General features: G+C 41.6%; 2 protein-coding genes across 3 annotated transcripts in view; both read left to right on the forward strand.

Annotated features, from left to right (window-relative positions):
- kat2a (K(lysine) acetyltransferase 2A) overlaps nucleotides 1-4,751 on the forward strand; it is a 17,175-nt gene extending 12,424 nt beyond the window's left edge. The window contains exons 15-18 of the mRNA XM_048245856.1: nucleotides 249-282; nucleotides 509-572; nucleotides 864-948; nucleotides 2,390-4,751. Of these exons, the coding sequence (XP_048101813.1) occupies nucleotides 249-282; nucleotides 509-572; nucleotides 864-948; nucleotides 2,390-2,583 (377 nt within the window). The 3' untranslated portion in view covers nucleotides 2,584-4,751. The remainder of the gene's footprint in view (nucleotides 1-248; nucleotides 283-508; nucleotides 573-863; nucleotides 949-2,389) is intronic.
- Nucleotides 4,752-14,315: 9,564 nt separating this feature from the next.
- Nucleotides 14,316-21,135, forward strand: dhx58 (DEXH (Asp-Glu-X-His) box polypeptide 58). Of its 2 annotated transcripts, none has more exons than XM_048245472.1 (12): nucleotides 14,316-14,423; nucleotides 15,578-15,754; nucleotides 15,929-16,130; nucleotides 16,566-16,756; nucleotides 16,868-16,981; nucleotides 17,284-17,416; nucleotides 17,741-17,926; nucleotides 18,095-18,384; nucleotides 18,663-18,983; nucleotides 19,192-19,379; nucleotides 19,548-19,641; nucleotides 20,276-21,135. In XM_048245472.1, exons 2-12 carry the CDS (start codon nucleotides 15,578-15,580, stop codon nucleotides 20,471-20,473), a joined length of 2,094 nt encoding a protein of 697 aa, XP_048101429.1. In that variant the 5' UTR covers nucleotides 14,316-14,423; the 3' UTR covers nucleotides 20,474-21,135. The 2 variants fall into 2 exon arrangements, with proteins under 2 accessions (XP_048101429.1, XP_048101430.1); XM_048245473.1 differs by lacking the exon at nucleotides 14,316-14,423 and adding an exon at nucleotides 14,498-14,684.
- The last annotated feature ends 783 nt before the right edge of the window (nucleotides 21,136-21,918 follow it).

Consider the following 21,918-nt stretch of genomic DNA (forward strand, 5'->3'; position numbering starts at 1 on the left):
TGCTGGGACTCAAGAGGAAGAGGTCTTGTGCCATCTTGTGAACTTTAGAAGCCATGTTACTGGAGTGGACATAGGCGCTAACTATGGAATTAAAAACCTATTATTAAACAAGTGAACTTTGCGATACTTGGGACCACTGTATAAAAATAAAAAATTGTCAGTGAGTCATCACTCAGCCAGAGGCATTTGTAATGTCCCAGCGTAAGTGTTCCTTAACCATGCTGCTCCTTGTCTCCCCTTTTCCCCAGGAGAGACGGGTTGGAAGCCTGCAAAAGAAAAAGGGTGAGACTCCTTGAATGAAAACCTTTGTGAATTACACTTTAAATATGACCTAGATCTGAATGACAGCTAGCTAGTTAACCCACTCATGCCACCATTCATTTATGGTTTGTTGGAAATCTTGGAAACATAATAATTATTCGGACACGCATGAGCAGCACATTCATCAGTGTGTTTGTTGAGATGTGATGTTGCAGCTCTTTTACGTGTGTTATCCGTGATCCTGCAGAAAGGAGCTGAAAGACCCAGACCTGCTTTACAACATGCTGAAGAATCTCCTGGCCCAGATCAAGGTATGAACATCTCCTCAATAATGTAGGGCTCTAAACTAACAGTGATAAGGACATACATGGTCAAAATCACGTCAGTGTATATAGTGCTAATTAAATGGATGTCATTCGAACGGTTCATTTCAATAAAAAGTCACAACTAGGAAACACTAATTAGATTAATGTCACATCAGTTATTCACAAATCCAGTCAAATGGTGTGTGCCTTCATCATGCGTAATGTGTTTACATTTTGTTTAAAATAACTTTTAATTTAGCATATCACTTATATATAAAGCATGTGTATGTGTGACAGACCCATCCTGATGCTTGGCCCTTCATGGAACCAGTAAAGAAGTCCGAGGCTCCTGATTATTATGAGATCATCCGGTTTCCCATTGGTGAGCATGTGCTAGCATTTTTTTGTTTGTCTAATGAAGTTGTGAAAACTCCAAACACAGCGGTGCCCCCACACACAAACATCTAGTGCTAATAGGCTACATAACCCTGCTCAACAAACACAGCGGTGCACCACATTCACACCCCACCCCACCCCACACACTATTACTCCCCACACAAACCCCACCTAACCTACACACACCATTTCATCAGTCCCCAACCCCAACCCCAACCCCCACACACAGGTACACCCCCTCCCCCACACATCCCATTAATCCCCCCCAACACTCATATACACTGCCCCCCCACACCCCATTACTCCCCACACAAACACCCACATACCCCACCTAACCCCCATATACACACACACACCATTTCATCGCTCTGAAAGTGATCCCCAACGATATCGTACTTCATGTCGTTATAAGTATGTGTGAACGTAGTCATTTGTATTAACGACAACGATATTTATTTATAGTTATCGTTCTTGGTGTGAATGGGCCTTAAGAGTGACATGACACCGTCATGAATGTGTCATAAACAAGTCATAAACGACATAACGCTTCTGTTAACAAGTGATGTTCGGTTTTTGTCATAACAAATTATGGTTAGGATTAGGGTTAGAGCTAGGGTTCATGTGTCATGACAGTGTCATATGTTCATGACAGTGTCATGTCACTCTTATGTCAATACTGTCAAGTAAAGTGTTACCAATCATTTCATTACTTATAATTCCTTTTATGAGTACATGACAAACTGAAAGAGTTCAAGTAGTTTAATAACATTTAATGGTCTAGATTGATTGGACAAAATTATTTAGATCACTGATTTGGTTTGAAATACACACAAGCCAAACCCCTTATAAATGCCTAACCAGGAAAGATGTAAAGTGCTTTATCATTGATGGAGTGTTGAAACATGGAACATCATCTTAGCAGCCAGCATTGGCCATGTGGTAAAGAAGTGCTGTGTGGTATGTGGTCACATTTGGCTCTCTAGCTGTAGTTGTTAGACAGGCAGCAAAGCTGCTGACTGAAGCCTAGTGTGTGTGTGTGTGGTGTGTGTAACCTGGTTGGGGGCAGCCGTGGCCTACTGGTTACCACTTCGGATCTGTAACCGGAGGGTTGCCGGTTCGAACCCCGACCAGTAGGCACGGCTGAAGTGCCCTTGAGCAAGCACTGTGTGCTGTGCCCTTCACTGCTCCCCGAGCACCGCTGTTGATGCAGGCAGCTCACTGCGCCGGGATTAGTGTGTGCTTCACCTCACTGTGTGTTCACTGTGTGCTGTGTGTGTTTCACTAATTCACGGATTGGGATAAATGCAGAGACCAAATTTCCCTCACGGGATCAAAAGAGTATATATACTTATACTTACTTACCCCACTCCCTCTCCTTCCCACCCCACTCCCTCTCCCCTTCATGTTTCCTGCCCCAACCCATGCAGACCTGAAGACCATGACGGAGCGGCTGAAGAACCGCTACTACGTGACCAAGAAGCTCTTCATTGCCGACCTGCAGCGCGTCATCACCAACTGCCGCGAGTACAACCCTCCCGACAGCGAGTACTGCAAATGTGCCAACACCCTGGAGAAGTTCTTCTACTTCAAGCTCAAGGAGGGTGGCCTCATCGACAAGTGAGGAGAAGGAGCCCTGGGTTGGGGCTGGGCTGGGCTGGGCTGGGCTGGGCATTAGATTAGGCAGGCGAGGGTGGGATCAGCGGTCATCAGTCGCTAAAGAGGGACCACTGAGCTGCAGCAGAGGAGTACTGTTTATGACCACAACACCACTTCAGCCACACTTCGGCAGACACAGCAGTGCTGACACACACACACACACATCTTTGTCAACTCAATGATGGAATGCACACACTCTCTCTCTCTCTCAGTGACTCTCCGTCACACACACACACACAGTGAGACACACAGGCTCTAGGAAGTTGATCTAATGGTGTTTACATTTGTCTATTTAAACAGATGTATCTTTGGGCATATATCCATACGTGTGCATACATGTTAAGATGTGTGCACACAGACACAAGTGTAGAATAAATAGTCAGTGTAAAAGACTGTGAATCCCATATGAATCTAAATGACCAGGGTATTGCCTGTGTGTGTTCCATCTGTTTCCTCTTATGTCACTTTGTATAGTGAATCGTTTTTGGTCTTGTTTGTTTTTTACTGTTTTGGACTCCTGATGCCAGGCTACCAGTGCTGGACTTAAGGAAAAGGACAGTCACCATCTCCCTGTACATCATTTTGTTACTACTTTACCATTCTTGTCTGTCTGTCACACACACACACACATACATACGAGTACAAACATGTTTACTGTCTTCTACAGTTTTCACAAATAACAACAATACACACCACACACTGGTTGTTAGATTATCAGGTCATCTTGTCTTTTATGAAGCTGTCATTGTCAGAAGCATCATCTGTGTCCTACACAAACTGAAAGGGGTTTATACTGAGGAGTTTAACTCATTAAGACTCCTTAAGGCTGTTGAGTATTTAGAGGTTGTCACTTGAACACTGGACTTTGGAAAGGAGTATCACTTTAATAGGACAGAGAAAAAGAAAAGGTAAATGGTCTGTTACACAGAATTGGATGTTTTTCCCCCCTCTGTATGAGGAATTCCAGGCCTTCTGTCGTAACATCCTAACGAAATGTTATCCCATGAAAGGATGTGTGTTGTCCTGCAAGAATAGACCGGTGTTCCACTTAGTAACAGAATTGTTACTCAGAAAGCAAGACCAAGAGTGCACACATTTTTTCATATGTAGCTCCCAAGAAATATAATTTGCTTCTTTTGACCTCCCCTTTGAATTGCATTTCAGACCTAGTTGTTGTAACCGTGTGAAAAGATTATCATGAAAGTGAAAGGACATTTAGTTAGTCTTGTTTTCCCTCTGGCACTTTTGGTTTTCTTTCCAGTTCACAAGCATTCTGTTTGCTCAGTAGTGCTGCTAGCATATGCTACAGCTATCAGTCAGGATGCTGAGTAGTGCTGCTAGCATATGTTACAGCTATCAGTCAGGATGCTCAGTTGTGCTGCTAGCATATGCTACAGCTATCAGTCAGGATGCTGGCATTTAGGTGTTGTGCTCTTCTCTTGCTACGAGAGTCAGGTTGCACTGGAGTGGTGGTAGATAACGTAAAATGGAGTTTGTTATTTTTCAATAGTTTCACCATGTCTCATCACGTTGGCTTTTCTTACTATATACGGACCATTTCATTATTACAAGTCAAGCACTTGTTCATTCAAACGTAGTTCATTCCATTTCATTATTGGTGTGGTTATAGTTATCCGTCACAATCAGATACTGTAGTTGGCAGAGCACAGACGATGGTTAAACCAAACGCATGACTCTAATAATGCCCACCGCCTCTCAAAGGAAGGTGTTCCACTCACTCTTCAGTCTGTGCCTTGTTTAAAAGCCTTCTTCCCACTGCTATTTTATAGTCAATGAATACTTGTCAATGAATACTTGTCAATATTAAGATTCGTGATTCTGCCCAACTACTATGTATCGATTTCGTTTTGTTTCACTTCTGAACGTGTACTTGAATCATGGCACGCTTTGAGGAGCTGTTCGGTGGGGTTTTCAGACCTTAACGTTATTTTGTCAGTTCTCCTCATGGTCTCCTTAAAGTATGCTGCATTTCTACTCTCAAAACATGGTTTAACCTTCTCATTGATGAAAAACAAATTAGGAAAAGAAAAATTCATTTGAAAGATGCCTGTGAATTGCTACAGCTTGATGTACTGTACCTCTGTTCATTCAAATAAAATGTTTTATATTAAATATGTGAATTTTCTTTTATTAGACAAAATGAGCAGTCTTTTCCTATATGTAGAGATCAGTGGTTTTGTAATTCTGTGTATACATTTATCAATGTTATCAATGTCAGTCCTTCTATCTACTGATCTGTACGCATGCACTTATCTTGAGCTATATGGCAAGATCCTTTCAGAGTGGACTTCAGTAGGGGATTTCTCAAGTGTACCTCACTGAATAAGGTCTCAGGGGATTGGATATGATCTACAAATTAACCTCTGCTATGGGGATATGATTTACAAATTAACCTCTGCTATGGGAATTTTGAGTTTTATCCTCCTTGCGGTCTTCAGACCCAATGTCCCCCAGCTCCATCGTATCCCTGGTGACGTATTCTCGGATGGTACCTCCTGTGGCGTTGGCCACAGTGCGGCCTTCATCGGACTTCTTTGGGTAACCTTTGCATAACCTAATGAGTATACTCAGTAAGGCAGGTGTCCGCCTGTCCTCTGCTTGTGTGCACATTCATTCACCACTAGCCTACCTTGCCTTTGTCTAGATAGATAGATGGATGATCCCCAAGGGTAAATTCAAGGTCTCTGTAGCATACAGACAGACATTACATACAACATGCACAATAGCCACTGTACAGATCCCCTTGTTCTCGAGCTCTTTAGGAATCCACCTGCAATTTTCACAAAACAAATGGAATGTAGAAGCACCCATTTTGTTGTCTGTCAATAATATTGTAAGCTGTATTGTGTGGATAAGCAATCCCTCACTAGATTCAAACTCGTGCCCTTGGACATGAGAGTTGGGTATACTCACAACTGGTGTTGTGTTAATCATGACCCTAGTGTGTAGACTAGCAAAGTAGACTTGTTGCAGAAACTTTTTATGGATCGGCCTTAAAGCAACATTATTGTAGCAACTTTGGTAGACCGAACAGGACACTTTTCAGGTAATTTTCAACAGATTGATATCAAATTGATTATTTTCAGCCATTCTTGGATAACCCATTTGGCAGTGTGTGGCTTGGACTTGAGAAGACATGTATGCATTAACCCAGATTGCTGGACCCAGCACAGTTGATCTGCTCCACTCTGAAGGTATAAGTCAGTAAGAGCAGAAGGTTTGTCAGAATTTAACCTGATTTGGGCTATGAACTGAGATGCTGTGGTTTCTCTTACCAAAGTAATTTCATGATCATACATGAGTAATAATCAAATACACTATATCAAAGACATAGGTTTTTCCCAAGCAGGATAGAGATCTATTCCCAATTTACTCCACAGAGATACCCCATCACTCTCCTCTGCCCTTCTTTGCTGGGCTTTGCCCAGTGTGCCCGACACGTCTCACAATGCCAGTGTTCATCTCTCTATGTTTGGCCAATATAGAGCTGCTGGGGCTTGCCATTTTGACTTCTCCATTTCCTGGATGTCCTTTGTGTATCTGCCAGCAGTCATTATAAGACAACAGTTCACCTAACTCCTCAAGAAAAATTTTAGCCCGAATGCTTTTAGTCAGTGGTAAAATCTCAGGAGAAGACTTAATGAGTGCACATTATTCAAAAGATGCAAAGTCGCCGAACGATGACTGCACTGAAAAGAGTTTAATTTGTTCTCTTTTTGTTTGTCCAAACACAAAGACAATTCAATGTGCTTTACACCATAAGAAAACAGAACAAAAGATAATAAATAAAAGCATGATGGACAAATAAAAAAAAGAATTAACTGCCGTCCTCATCTCAACTGAAATCGGAATCAATTGGTCAAACTGATGATTACTGTCCAAAGCCCATTTTGTGGTATTGCATAATGCATAGTATGTTTCTCATCTGACCATTGTGCTATGCGATGTTGGGAGGGCGTTCTAACTCTTAACTGGTCATTTGTGAGGTTGTGTGCTAATATTGGCTAATCCCACAATAGTCCTTGAGCCAGACCCCCTCATTTTGGTCAATTGGTACCATTCAAGTGGAATGAATCTCGTAGTGATTTTTGGCAAGGTATGCCAAAATATGTAATAGCATTGCATTTGGGGTAGCTTTTTGTGTATCAGCCTCTTTATGTAAATGGAGGGATATGTTACAGATCAATAGGCTAAAATATTTAACAAATAGATATCCACACAAAACTTCCAAAGCTGATTATTTACAAGAAGTATTGAGTAAATATTTTTTTTGTATTGCAACTTTTCTGAAATTATGTATAAGTATGTAAATGACCCATCATTACTGAAATACACAATAACTTGCATACATTCTAAGTCCCCTCAGAGGTACTGACCAACCCCTCTGGCTCTAGGACTTCCAGAGTCCTTGACTCCTTCCAGTCCTTCCAAAGTTCCAGAGTCTGTTCTGTGACCAGTCAATGCAGCCAGCAATAAGGGGAGCTAAGTCATAACTTAGTGTTACTTTGGAACTTTGGTGCAACTCGTTAAATTTTAGTAGCTTGTAAACCCCAACGTTTTACGTTGGAGCTAAGCATAGATGGAATTTACGTTTAACTGTTGCAACCAGCTGCAGGTGTGTTTGGATTTCCTTCTTTGCAACATTCCTTTCTGCATTCCATTGTGGAGGACAATTTCACATTAGTTTGAAGACATGCAGGCAGTAATCACATCCTCATGTCTGTCATGTACATGGTCTTCACAACAGCAGCTGAAAAACAACCGAATCAGAGGAACATGCATGTTCTTTTTTCTGATGTAGGCCTATTGTATGCCATCAACAGTTTTTGTATTATTTACTTATTATTAGTCTTCAGTTACATTATGCAATCTAGGAGTTGACACTCTTTTTAAAGGTGTCTGCCGTTTTCCAATAACAATCTCAAAAAGGTGGAATCAGACAGCCTGGATTTCCTACATCACAAGACTAAGGTACCAATCCATAGCTTACATAGCTTGAGAATGAGACTGTTGTCTCAGAGGCTAAAAAGCGCTGCGTGTTATACTACTCTGACAAAGGACAGCCAAGCCATTTTTTGATTAAATATAGCACTCTGAGGTTCATATTCATTAGCTTGCCTTGTTCTATTGGAATTGGGGTAGGCTATAGATGTTGCTGCATGGGATCAAAATAAGACACCCTGCTGTACAGTTCCACAAGATCCTCAAAAAAGTACGTTAGATTTTCATAACAAATCTTATGCTCACTGCCTTGTTCTCATTTTCTCCACAGATATCTATGTAATCAATAATGGGGAGTGCCACCTCGAGGTCCAACACCTATGTGGCCAATGCCACAGGGATGCCCATCCGAGTGTACTACGGGGTGGATCGCATGAGGGTGGAGAGGATTGTGGAGAAAGTGCAGGCCGGGGCCTCTGTGGGGTTTGGAGACGGAGGGATTCATGGGGAACTGGAAGGATCTGACGACATACAACACACATTCAAACACGATTCTCATGTCCTTTTCAAACGCATTGGGGTCAGAGACCTTATCAAGGGTATGGGGGCTATTTACACCTGTGTCTTTGTCGAGAGCTGCAACTGTCAACATAAAACAGAGACGATCATAGCTCGGAATTTCCACATCGACATTGACATTGATACAATCTGGTAGATCTGGATTTATGTTACTGATTGCATTATTCCCCAATTACAAATGTTAACTGCAGCAGAAGGTCTGTTTCTTCATTTAGAATCATTTCATAATTTAGAAAGTACTTGCATTCAGTCATTAACTCAAGTCATCACAGATCAAGCTTTTACACCAATCATCATCGATCATAACCTCAGGATAAATATATGGGACAGGTGACAGATCCCTTGTTTGGAACAATGTATCCTCAAAGTTCTTTAGTTGCGTGTATCTCTAAAGAAGTATGATGTATTTACCTTTTCAGTGAATTTCAGTGTATTTTACACTACAGTGAATATCCTTATATTACTGACCATATCTACTTTGTAGTTTGTGTGCATTTGATAGCCTTTATGTGATGTCTAAGGCAAGGTTTGATTTTGGTGATTTGAAGATTATGTGGTTTTGTGATGGAGAGTTTGGTTTGTGAAGATGTGCAGTCATGTTTAGCGTTTTGGGAAATGCATCATGTAATGTATTTAAAGAACTGTGTCTTGGTAATCAAGATCAACGTAAATGAAAGTAAATTTAAAAGTAAATGAAAGTGAATATTGCCTTCTAGTGGGGAAGGGACATCAAAGTCTTGGACCTAATGTAACCCCAAGCACTACATCCAAACAGCACACTTGTGAAGTTGCAGCCCAGTGTGGCTATTTAAAATCTCTGAGTGTAATTGTCGCATCATAATACGGAACTCTCCGTTCGCGAACATTCTAAATCACATATTTGCGCATGTATGTGATTTCAAGCCCATAACATTTGTGTTACATTCAGCAATCATCTCCTCATGACCGCTATACTGCCGTGCTAAGGCAAAAGGCCATAACTTCAATTTTTGGCAAAAATGAGTTATTGTTATTTTCAGGGTAATAAACATGAGTTTTATCATGTAGACAAGAATCAAGTGTGAATTCGATTGTTTTATGGGAGAAATTTGATCACGTTTTTGCCGTAACTTAAAAAAGCCGATAGGAATCTGAGGTAGAAGCCCGTAAATTCGGATACGGCTTTCTGCCTTCCTTTCACGCAGCCCCTGAACACTCCAATAAGTTAAGGTATATGGCATTCTGCCTTCTTCTGACCGACCAAGTTACTGATTGCCGCGCTGGAGTTACAACTCATTAAGCCTATGTACAGTCAAATTAAATCACCTCAGACACACACATTAATGTAACGTCAATAAAGTGTATTTGCAGTGCTTGCTTTTGTTGTGGTTATTGACAATCTAAGTGTGAAGATGGCATACTCTAGAGGCAAAATGATGCTGGAGATGGCTTTGAAGCGGAAACGCCAAGATCAAGGTAAGAATGACACACGACTGCATAAAGATATAGTTGGAGCATAATCTAAAATCCACTAACAGTTAGACATAGCTAGCTTTAGCTACCGATGCAAACTTAAGTAGCAGCAGGCTAACCTACTTCACCAAGTTAGACACAAACACTTGTATAATAAATACTTTGCAGTCCATGTAGCCCTATCCGGTAACAATCAGAACATCACATCATGCTTGTAGGATATCGATTATGTCACAGCCTACAATACAAGGATATATGTACAATGACATAAAAATGTGCTTCTCATGATAGCTCTCGCCTGCCAATGACATCCACTCACTGGGTGAGGGTTGATTGGAGCCACAACATACAGGCAGGCATACATTACCCTTGACACCAGCAGCAAAAATGTAGTAGGCTAATTAGCAGCCTACCTTTTTGTCGAACCCCGGTTACAATCCATGCCAATCCACCGACAAGGAAACAAATCCATTAAACGAAACTTGCAGCCAGCTACGCTACACTCCCATGTTGCTTAAGCATTGTTGTCAGCAAACTTTAACTAACCTACTTCACCAACTAACTAGACACAAACACTTTACAGTCCACGTAGCCCTATCCGGTAACAATCAGAACATCACATCATGGCTTGTAGGATATCGATTATGTCACAGCCTACAAGAATACATTTACAATTCAATAAAAATGTGCTTCTCAGGCTAGCTCTCGCCTGCCAATGACATCCACTCACTGGGGTGAGGGTTGATTGGAGCCGCAGCAACATATCACACACAGACAGACAGGCAGGCAAGCATTATACCCCGTGACACCAGCAGCAAAAATGTAGTAATTAGCAGCCTACCTTTTTGTTGAACCCCGGTTAAAATCCATGCCAAACAATGAAACTTGCAGCCAGTTACAGTCCCATGTTGCTCAAGCATTGCTGCCAATAACTGCTACTAACTCGCGCTAGCGCGATGACTGGTCGGTCAAGGAAGTTTCCTGATCCAAGTTACGTCTTGATTTAACAAGCCAGGAAATTAAATGATCAACGATTAGACGAATCCCAACATGTGACTTCTTGATGTCACGGTGTCACGTTGTGAAGACCGCCCGGAATGTTTACACCTCTTACAAGTGATAGCGTGGTATCAAATAAAATATAACTGTTTTCTTTTTTGCACCACATTTAGCTTGCTGGTCATTGCAGTTGCTTGAATGTCAGAACTAGGCCTATGATATAGCCTAAATATTATAACTAGTCTCCGAAGAATACCCTAGCATTAACGAGCAAGCGTGTAGCCTAGAAATGTCATGATGAGAAGTAAAATGATTGGTCGAACATATTTCCCGTGTTGTTTTGCAAATGTTGAAAATAAAATAAAATAAATAATTGTAATGCTTGTTTTATTGACAGCCAAATTATTATTAGCCTACTGCTACTAAATATACAAGAAAAGTCGGAGAATACGATTTGGGTGGAATTAATTTAAAACCCACCATGTTTGTGATGTTTGAAATAATAATATGGTATAATTATCACCATACGTAAAATATATATATAGCTGGCATCATGTACCAGTTGTAATTACATATTTTAGACTATGTACTCTATTGATAGATTGACAGTGTTTACAAAAGGAAACAGTTTCCTATTTGTGCTCTTAAGTGGCTCTTCATGAATAAAAAAAAAAAAAGAACAGTAGGCCTAACAACTAACTCATACAACAATCATCAACAATTGGACAGAACTGTGTGATTTCATTATTATCATAAGTCTTTGAACAGGGGTATTCTGATTTAAATACTGTTCTACCAGCTTTAACTGTTTGAAAAGTGCCGCTCTTAATTCTGTATTGGCCCTTAGCGGTGTATATTTTTCTGTGACTCGTGACCAAAAAAGTTTGGCCACCACTGCAGTAGACAATTGAAACATATCTTTAATAATTCTCTTGTATGTACTATCAATCAGCAACATGTTTCTAATCAATGTTATTTTATTCATTTCAGTTTCTATTGTGCTTACTACTACTACTGGACACAATCAGCAGCAAGTTCCTGGCAAAACTGATAGTGCATGCAAGTCCCCTGTAAAACAGGAGTGGACCATTTTCGACTGTCTTGATGTAAGCACTGATCTGTTCTTTGGAGAGGACAACATGTTGATTACCAGTACTCCAGATGCCATCCAAGCAGTTTTTGAGGACTCCATCCCTCTCTCACTGATGGAACCAGGGCCTTCCCTCACTGACCTGTCTGGCGCATCAGTCTCTATCACGAGACATTCGCATCGGTGGGAGGAAAAGGTACAGTAATAAGAAAAAGAACATCTCTGTTGTCTGGCATGAGGGAATAGCAGGGCGAGGTGCTAAGGAGATCACGTCTGTGATGGCGCTAGAGAAGGAGAGGGACTGCAAGCATATCATTTACTGGGTTGATAACTGCAGTGCCCAAAATAAGAACTGGTGCCTCTTCTCCTCTCTTGTGTCACTAGTCAACTCCACACTGGTTTCAACAGAAGACATCACGTTGAAATTCTTTGAGCCTGGTCACACTTTTATGAGTGCTGACAGCGTGCATCATGGCGTGGAACAACAGATGAAATGTAGACCAGGAGGGGTGGTTTATGATTTCGAAGATTTCATGGCCGTTGTCCAGAATACCAACAACAAGCGGATGGAGGTTATGGAATTTAAGAATGAGGCCATCAGGGACTGGGTGGATGGCCATTCCATGGCAAAGACAAAGAAAACGCCCCGACTGGCGACCCTCAAAGTCATTAAACTGCAGCGTGGTTCAACGTCCATGTGGGTCAAAACGTCACATACCGCAGAAGACTTCATGGAGGTAGACTTTCTACAAAAGAAATTCAAAACCTGCATACCTTCCACCTTGAGAGCTCAAAATCTCAGTGTTGAGAAGGGCAAGAAAGAGGAGATTTTGAAAAACCCTTGATGCCAGCTACCAGAGGCTCATTCTGGAGGTCATTACCTGTGCGGAATGACTGTGAGGATGAAGAATAGGGGGTCAGGCCTCATTCCCCTCTCTCACACACACACACACACACACACACACACACACATGCTTTAATTCTGCATCACAAGTCAGGTTTCATTTAAGTGTAAGTCTGGTATAAATTGACCCATTAGTCCTGTTGTTCAAGCTCACCACATGCAGCCCATAGGAATAAGAATGAGACAATTTGAGACAACATAGGCCAAGTTGTGGACAGGCAGCTTAAAGCAGACCCATGAGGGTATGGGGCAGTGCTAACTGCTAACTCCATTATGCCCCCATGGGTCTGCTTTAAGCTGCCTGTCAATCAATTGACCGCCTGTGTGGTACATAGTATATGAAATACAGAGAGAAAAAAACTGACCTAGTGTTATGTTGACAAAGTAAAGGCATTTACTCTTGGTCAGTCAAATAGGGTCAATATTGTCTGAATTTTAAGTGAAACTTATCATTATCATGACATTGTGCCATGAAATAGAAGTTAAGGTCTTTTGCCTTAGAATGACTGACTGTCATTTTTCAACCAATGCTAAGGCAGAACACAGTAACTTCCAAAATAAGGTCAAAGGTCAAATTTGAGTGTAATTTTTTTTGTACATAGATTAAGACAGGTATACACTACAAAGTGTGACAATTACAATATTATACCTATAGCTCAATTGCCAGGACATTAAGATAACTTTAAAGTAATTTTTCTCAATTTCACACTCTGGTGAGTTAAGGTCTTTTGCCTTCTGAGGGCAGTATAGCTGCTCATTCTGTGAGTACACTGTAAAAACCCTGCTGGTCTCTGTAGGCAGCCCAGGCTCCGAAAACTGGAAACAAAGTGGGGGCAGCCTGTCACCCAAACAAAAACAAAACCATGCATGGAGTTTCTCTGGGAATACTGAAAGGGAGGGGTGAGCTACTTTCTGCTGTGTTTCGGTTGGTCCTTGGTTAAAAAATAGGGGGCTTTTTTTTACAAAAGCGGCTGCTAATACATTTAAATATAAACCTAAACAACTGTTGACTTCCTGTGCAGTCGCTGACTGCACTTTTAAAGGAGAAATAGATGTAGAGTTACATTGAATCAATTGGAGTTTTCTTTACAAAATGTCTAAATAGGCCTGTCATTTTAAGGAACAGAGATTCACTTTTAGGTGCAGATCAATGCCTGTGGGTCTTTCACAGAAACACAAAGCGTACGCTAACTCAGCTCCTGTATTAGTGAAAGTAATGATTAAATGGCTGTTAAACAGTAGGCTATAAACTCAGTTCAATTATTGTCTGTGTTAAGTTGATGTCTGTGTTCTCGATGTCACAGTCTAGCAGTTACAGTTTCATTTTACTTTGATGAAAGGAGTGATTCTAAGTTTCCCTTTCCTTATACGACGGCAGGCCAGAGTGGGGCCCTCTTAGGGCTCCCTCTGGTCCGCAACAACAGGCTTGTTTTCAATCCCTCTCTCTCTCTCTCTCTCTCTCTTTCTTTTCAGCACTCGAAATGTTCAGGTAAAAGAGTACATCTCTCTCTCTCTCTCTCTCTCTCTCTCTCTCTCTGTGTCATGTAATCATTGGTGGGTGTTTAGCCAGCTGGCTCATGAGTGGATAACATCTGATGGTCTGTAGCAGAACTCTGTCGCTTCCTGGTGTGACTCAGCTCGCCGGCCGTCCCACTCTCCCCTGCAGGGGCCCCTTGTGTGTCATTACCAGTTTCGTTTTCTCTGACAACCTCGAGCAGACGGTCCCTATAAAACACACAAGGAAACCAGCTTGGTCCTCAAGCCTGAGAGTCCAACTGGCGATCCGAGTCCCCTCTGTCTCATCTGTGAATCAGAAAGGGTAAGAATATCATTCACAGACTGACAGTGAACTAGGATCCGGGTGCATGTGAGAGCTCATTAAGGCAGTCTTTTGTTTACTAGTTTGGCAGTCTAGCTGTGGTTCTTTCAGTGTGCTGGACAGAGTTTATGACTAGAAGTTGGTCAGTTTGTATTGGTCAGTTCTGCGACCCTTGCTGCCATTGGAGTCAGCATACAGGTTTTTAAATCACCTGGTTCTAATAGGGTTCAGAGGAATATATCTGACTTTCACAGCAGCTTGGTAAGAATCAATTGTATGGTATGGGGAATTACAGAAACAAACTGTAAACTTTGTTTATGAAAACATTATGTGTCCTGTGATTCATGTTGTCATCACTTGTACTGTATGTGTTGTGTTCTATATAATATCACTTGTTGTTTATAATTGTTTATGGTGAATAGAAAACAGAATTATGACAGAAACAGGATTTGACATGTATCCTCAGATCAGACATCACATTTATGAATCAGCTACATTAGGTGATTACTGATTGTCGTGTCTTTATAATCATGGTAAATGGCTTCGCTGCTTCCAGTAGTCTACTACCATTTATTAGATGCCTATACATCAGTGTATATCTTGCACTGAGTGGAAACTCCCCTGGCAAAATGTCATGGCACCACAGCCACCTCTGATGGACCTAAGTGGCGTATCCTGCCATGGGCGTTCCTTCTGAGCTCCTCACAACCCCCTTTCCTCTGATGCGTCACAAACCTCTTGCTCAGCTGCAGAGACATTTGTCTGTCAAATGTGTGTGTGTTGTTCTGACAAATTGTGATGCCCTGGATTTGAATTCAGAAGTTACTGTTAGCCATTTTGAATTGAGTATTTACTAGTTATCCTATAACATGGCCTCCTCATCTCTCATGCAACTTCATTGCATTGTTATTTTTCAAGCTGACTTGAGCTACAATTTATGTATGCTTGTGTTCTAAATACTTTGCAGGCATTTTCACCTGATGATCTGTGAGGGATTTTTTTAGACTCCCTCAGCAATTCTTATAATTAAAATAAAATTGTTAATTATGAAACATTTTGTTGACCAAGAGATTTGATTCCAAATGTCAAATAATTCTTAACTCCCCCTTACCCAACACACATGCATTAAGAGCATTCCCTGTGGCCCGTGACAGATGGAGGATTTAGGGCTTCGAGACTATCAGCTTGAAGTGGTTGAGCGGGCTGTGAGGGGGGAGAACATCATCATCTGGCTGCCAACAGGAGGAGGAAAAACTCGCGCTGCTGTTTTCGTTGCTAAGAGACACCTGGACACCACACCCAATGCCAAAGTGGCTGTCCTCGTTAATAAGGTATGAATTTCAGGCTAAGTGTCCTACTTCTCTTTCCTCATCCGTTCTCCCATACAGCACTCATTTTTACAGAAACACTTTCAAGATTGATTACTGGAATAAAATCCTTGCACAACATATTTCTGAATCAAAAAGACTGGACACACCAGGGAATATGTCTCTGTTCCTGCACAGGTGCACCTAGTTGATCAGCACTATAATAATGAGTTTCGCACACCCCTGAACAAGTACAAAGTTGTGGCCATCAGTGGTGACTCAGAGGAGAAGAACTTTTTTGGGTGCGTGGTCAGGGACTCGGACATGGTCATCTGCACAGCGCAGATCCTCCAGAACGGCCTGAGCCACACTGAGGAGGAGAAACACGTAAAGCTCACAGGTTGGAGGATGAACGTTACCAGTGTGATGTATTTATATGGTGTATGTCAAACATATCGAATGTTAATCACATGGTATACTGAATCTGGCCCATATGATGCATAAAGGAGTATTCCTGTCACACATAGACACACATGGGAACTTAGGTATTTGATATTGTCTTGACTAATGTGGCATACAGGTTTTTCTTTTTACATGTTCTAAGACAGAATAAAAAAACAGATTGTATTTCAGGCCACAAATTATTGCTAAATTAAAATGGGAACAATGCTTTTAAACCCTTTGGTGTATAATTCTGATTTCCTATAAAGCCACTACACCGATATGTGATTGGAGGAGTGCCAGATAACTGTAGATCAGTCATTCAGGCTGGATAAAGAGGAGGCAGCATGTTGGTAGATGTTTGTTTTCTAAGATCTTGTTCTTCTGTGCGCAGATTTCACACTGCTCATCATTGATGAGTGCCACCACACGCAAAAGGATAATGTGTATAATAAGATCATGGGCCACTACCTCAAGCGCAAGATCGAGGGCGAGAGACGACTACCCCAGATCCTGGGCCTCACAGCATCACCAGGGACAGGAGGTGGAAAGATCCTCGACAACGCTGTAAAACATGTACTACAGGTGTGTGTGTGTGTGTGTGTGTGTGTGTGCGTGCGTGTGCATTATCCCCTCTAAACTGGAGCTACTTGCCTCTTTGAGCCATTTAACTTTGTATTCCCTTCTCTCTTGCAGATATGTGCAAATCTGGATTCAGTGATCGTCTCAACAGAGAACTACAAGCCTCAGCTGAAAAAGGTTGTCCCCAGGCCAGTGAAGAGATACGATATTGCAGACAAAAGATCTCAGGTGTGCCTCTCCCACTCTTCTCTTTTCTCTGACCTTCACCTCTTCACCTCTCTGCTCTTCACCTCTCTCTAAGTGAACCCAAATCCTGACACCGTCTATAAGGGCTATTCGCACCGGAGGAACTTTTTGGAGTTTTTTTGTTGCTGTGATTCCTATCATTTTTGTTTGTTTGCATGAGTGTTCCTATAACTGAAGTTCCTACAGCTATAACACCTACCTCAGGGTAGTGTCTTTTCCCTGCACACAGGAACTAAGCACAACACCCAACTTAGCCAAGTCTGTCTGTCTGTCTGCTGCCCTAGGACCCCTTTGAGGAGCATCTGAAGAGCTTGATGTCAATGATCCATGAGTTCATGTCTGCGGAGGAGCTCATCACATTCCGGCAGTTTGGAACACAGGAGTACGAGGGTGATGTGGTGCAGCTGGAGAAGATTGGTGAGAGGCACATCTCATACAAGGATACAAGGAAGTTTATTGTCACATGCATATAGTTACTGGAAGTAAGAAATGCAGTGAAATTATGTCTGGTGTCAGCCTATTTGTGCATTTATGGGGGTAAAAGTGCAGTAGAAGGGGTTTAGTAGATTAAGTGGCAAGGGCTGCATAAGAAAGGTGGGGGAGGATTGGGATTGGGCGGGGGGGCACCAACAAGGAGCACCCAAGAGCATTGTGACACCTACAGTTTAGTTGGAGTTTGACAAACAATGCAAAGTGACTGAATGTGTGTGTGTGTGTGTGTACATCTGTGTTTGTTGTCAGGTGTGATGAAAAAGAACAGACTGTTGTCTCAGTGTGCAATCCACCTGCGAAAGTACAATGATGCCCTTCTCATCAATGACACCGTTCGCATGGTGGATGCTCTAAGAGTCCTTGAGGAGTTCTACAACTCCAAGGAAGGTTTTGCTCTGGATGGAACGGATTTGTTCCTGTCTGGACTATTTGAAGGTCAGAGCAATAACTTGGTCTTGGAAGTTTTATTCAAAACGGAATAAAAAAAACAAATTGTTTACACATTGGAAATCAGTAATTAGTCTTAAAACAAAATAGTACATTGTCTTCAGTTAAATTAGCAAGGAGTTGATTGATGATGACTGTGTTTCTGATCCTCCTCAGAAAACCATGCAGAGTTGAAGTTTCTGGCAGCTGACAAGCGTTTTGAGAACCCCAAGTTGGTCCGCCTCGAGCAGACCCTCCTAGATCAGTTTAAAGCCCTCGAAGAGGATAAGAGTGATCATAGCCCCCAAAGAGAATCAAAACCCCCAAAGTGCATCATCTTCTCAAAGACGCGCCAGGGCACCCGCTGTCTCTTAGACTGGGTGTGTGCCAATGCCAAGCTGATGAACGCCAACATCAGGGCTGCCATGCTGGTCGGCGCAGGCACTGGCGATACTCACATGACCCAGGTACGAGATTCGAGATGCCACAGGATTCCTTTCCTAGGAATTGGTCAACTAACCCTGCTCACGAGTAGTACTCCCACTCCACACCTCTAACCATTAGCACTAGCAGAATTGAACATGTTGTACCGTGTATGACTGAAAATAATTTGATAACAATTCTTTTAATATTGATCATTGTATATGATGGTGGAGATATGGAGGTATAGTTTGTTTGTCTGTTTCCTGTGTATTTGCTATCTCTATAACATAGGAGTGACTGCTGTCTGTAATTGCTTCTGCAGAACAAGCAGAAAGACACCATCTCCATGTTCAGAGACAACGTCTACAACATGCTCATCTCCACCAGTGTCGCCGAGGAGGGTCTCGACATCCCAGAGTGCAACATGGTGGTCCGCTATGGGCTGCTGACCAATGAGATTGCCCAGCAGCAGGCCCGGGGCCGAGCAAGAGCTCAGGACAGTGTGTACTCGGTGGTGGCAGCTGAGGGAAGCCGTGAGGTCCGCAGGGAGATGATCAACGAGTACCTTGAGGAGCTGACCAGCAAGGCTGTCGCAAAAGTGCAATTCATGGAGAAAGTGAACAATCTGGAGTATCGGCGCAAGGTCAGTCCACTATCCTGAAGTAGTGCTGGAGGAAACAGGCCTGGGTCATGATGTCCGTTATGGAACATTAACCCCTCTATATTGGTAGTAAAATAAGAACTCGTGTGTGTTGACAGAGAGTAAATGTGTGTGACAAAGAGTAAAGTGATGGAGAAATAAGAGATAAGTCCTTAGCCCCGTACATTAGTCTGTCTCTTTCATGTGTTAGATAGAGGAGCTCCAGCAGGTTGCTGTGGTATCTCGTGTGATGGAACAGACGAGGGATAAGGCCAAGCGTCGCTTCGCAGCCGACCAGGTACAGCTCTGCTGTCGGGAGTGCTTCACTCCGGTCGCCCACGGAAACGACGTCAGAGTCATAGAGAACTCACATCATGTCATTGTCAACAAAGCCTTTGAGTGAGTACACGGGAGAGTGGGTCATGCCGAAGAGGTTTAGGAATCACTTCAATAGCATTTCAGTCTTTGTACAATTTATTTGACAATGTGTAGTTACAGTGCATAAGGTATGTGGGTGTGTTCAATTTGTGTCATTTTGTGTTTTAAATGTGTGTGTGTGTGTGTCAGGATGTACTACAAAGTGGGAGGACAAATAAACTTTGGAAAGCAATTTGAAGACTGGGAGCCTGGACGGAAGATCTGCTGTGCTAAATGTAGAAAGGTACATCAACGGCTGTGTGTGTGTGTGTGTGTGTGTCTGTCTGTCTGTGGGTGTGCGTGTGTGTTTGCAAATCAGTTTTAAATTACTAAGCTATTCTGATACCATCATTTCTTTTTTCTATTTTCTGGTAAATTTATGTAAGAAATATTTAGAAATTATATATTGCAGTGGTTCTCAAACTTTTTTTTGTCATTTCCTTGTCATTTACCTGACCCCATTACCTCGGCAAAATGGTAATGTTAAAATATTATTTTTGCATTTTGGTTCCATGCACATTTCGTTTCTTGGTCCGCAGGATCTGATGATTTCATCCGTCGTTCTGTTTATGACTCCAATGTTTGTGTGTGCCTATTTTGTTTTGAATCTATGATCTTCCTTGTCAAAAAAGAAAGGCATTAGGCACAAATGTGCGCCCCACCTGTCATGTCTATTCCCCACTAGCGGGGCCCGCCCCCACACTTTGAGAACCACTGCTATATTGTATATTCTATTATGCATTCTACCCCATTCCCCCTCACTCACTCAACGTGTGTCTAGTTAGAGGTGTATGTGAATATTTGTAGGTGGAGGCTGGCATTGACAGCACTCTTCCATAAACAGTAAATCCAACCCCATTTCCTTTTGTCTGCCTCAGGACTGGGGAATGGAGATCAAGTTTAAGAAAGTGGCTGTTCTTCCCTGCATACAAATTAAGAGCTTCTCTATCAAAACACCAGAGGACAGTGGTCTCAAGTCTCATAAGAAGTGGAAAGATGTGCCATTTCCAGTGGAAGAGTTTAACTTTACAGAGTATGTCAGTAGCTTAGGCTTTGACCTAGACTCAACCAGCTAATGCTTTAACACCATGTTTGCAGGATTGGTGATTTGCACAGCGGTAAAATGTGTGGCGTAGTTTTTATGAAATGCTGAAATAGGCCTAGTCTTTTCTGAAACCCAGCACCTTATCAAATGAACATTACACTCTTTCTACATCTTTAAAGTGATTACCATTTATGCAGTTGTTATATATAAGTGGTCTTCTTGTGGCTGCAGCTGCCACTCTGACCACTAGGTGTCTATGTTATGCTATATTTTATTTTCAGCAGTTTCCTGTCCATCCAGTAGACTATGAGATTGTACTGATTGAATGTCAGTTCGTCTAAGATCATGACTGTCAGCTCTGTTTCATTTTAAGTAAGTAGTATCTTAAGACATGCTTCAAAAGCAGGAACTAGCCTATTCATTGAGAATTTGTATATATTATCCTAATGGATTTTTACATCCAATGCATTTTGCATTAATGCATCAACATTATAATAATAATATCAATAATCAATCATGGGTATAACATATGTTTTGAAAAGATACTGGACAAATATCTTCCCGTCTGCAGTGTGACAATTACTGTCTTTTTATTTCATGAATTTAGAAATGCCTCACTATGTAAAATCACTGATCTATGAGGTTTTCTCTTGAAGAATAATATAAATAAAGTGTATTTTTTTTCCCCTGTGACTCTGGTGCTACAATGTGATCTAACTGGCTTTTGAAAGGAAATGTGTACTCTGCTGAAACATGTGTTAAATATTGGCTATAACTGGCTTTGTAGTGAAACTTTAGCACACAAATGAACATCAGACAGTTTGAGAACATTACATGTTGCTGTGATATATTCATGAGAGTATGTTTTATATTTATATTTTGTCTATATTTTCTTTAATCTTTTAGGTGAATTTCATCAAATCCATGCACATTACTATTGATATACTGAAACTGCTATAATATTGTGTGCTTTAGTGCTGCACAATGTTGCTAAGCAACCAGTGTTTACAGCAATCCTCAGTTGCAAAGTGGATGCTGTGAGGGGTAAGCCACTATTCTTTTCTCCCGATAGAAACAGCATTAGGCTACTTATTTATTTAATAGTATCCAATAAAATACACTACTGGTCAAAAGTTTGGGGTCACTTTCCATTCCACTCCATTACAGACAGAATACCAGCGGAGATCAGTTGCATTGTTTTTTTTTAATCAGGGCAGCCGTTTTCAGATTACATAATATGCTTACATAATTACAAAAGGGACCTCGACTGTTGTAGAAAGAAATGAAATATCTACATTGCCCATTATTAGCAACCATTCATCCAATGTTCCAAAGGCACATTCTGTTTACTAACCTGATATCATTTTAAAAGGCTAACTGAAAAAACATTGGAGAACCTTTTTTATTCTGTCTACAATAGAGTGGAATTTAAATTTCTAAGTGATGCCAAACTAGGGGAATAAAGACATGACAGGT

The sequence above is a fragment of the Alosa alosa genome, chromosome 6 (genome assembly GCF_017589495.1).
Source record: "Alosa alosa isolate M-15738 ecotype Scorff River chromosome 6, AALO_Geno_1.1, whole genome shotgun sequence".
Taxonomy (NCBI): domain Eukaryota; kingdom Metazoa; phylum Chordata; class Actinopteri; order Clupeiformes; family Clupeidae; genus Alosa; species Alosa alosa.

Coding starts and splice junctions, on each gene's coding strand:
- dhx58 (XM_048245472.1), top strand. CDS start 15,578: ATGGAGGATTTAGGGCTTCGAGACTATCAGCTTGAAGTGGTTGAGCGG. Junction 19,380..19,547: donor ATTGTCAACAAAGCCTTTGA/GTGAGTACACGG, acceptor TGTGTGTGTCAG/GATGTACTACAAAGTGGGAG. Junction 19,642..20,275: donor GCTGTGCTAAATGTAGAAAG/GTACATCAACGG, acceptor TGTCTGCCTCAG/GACTGGGGAATGGAGATCAA.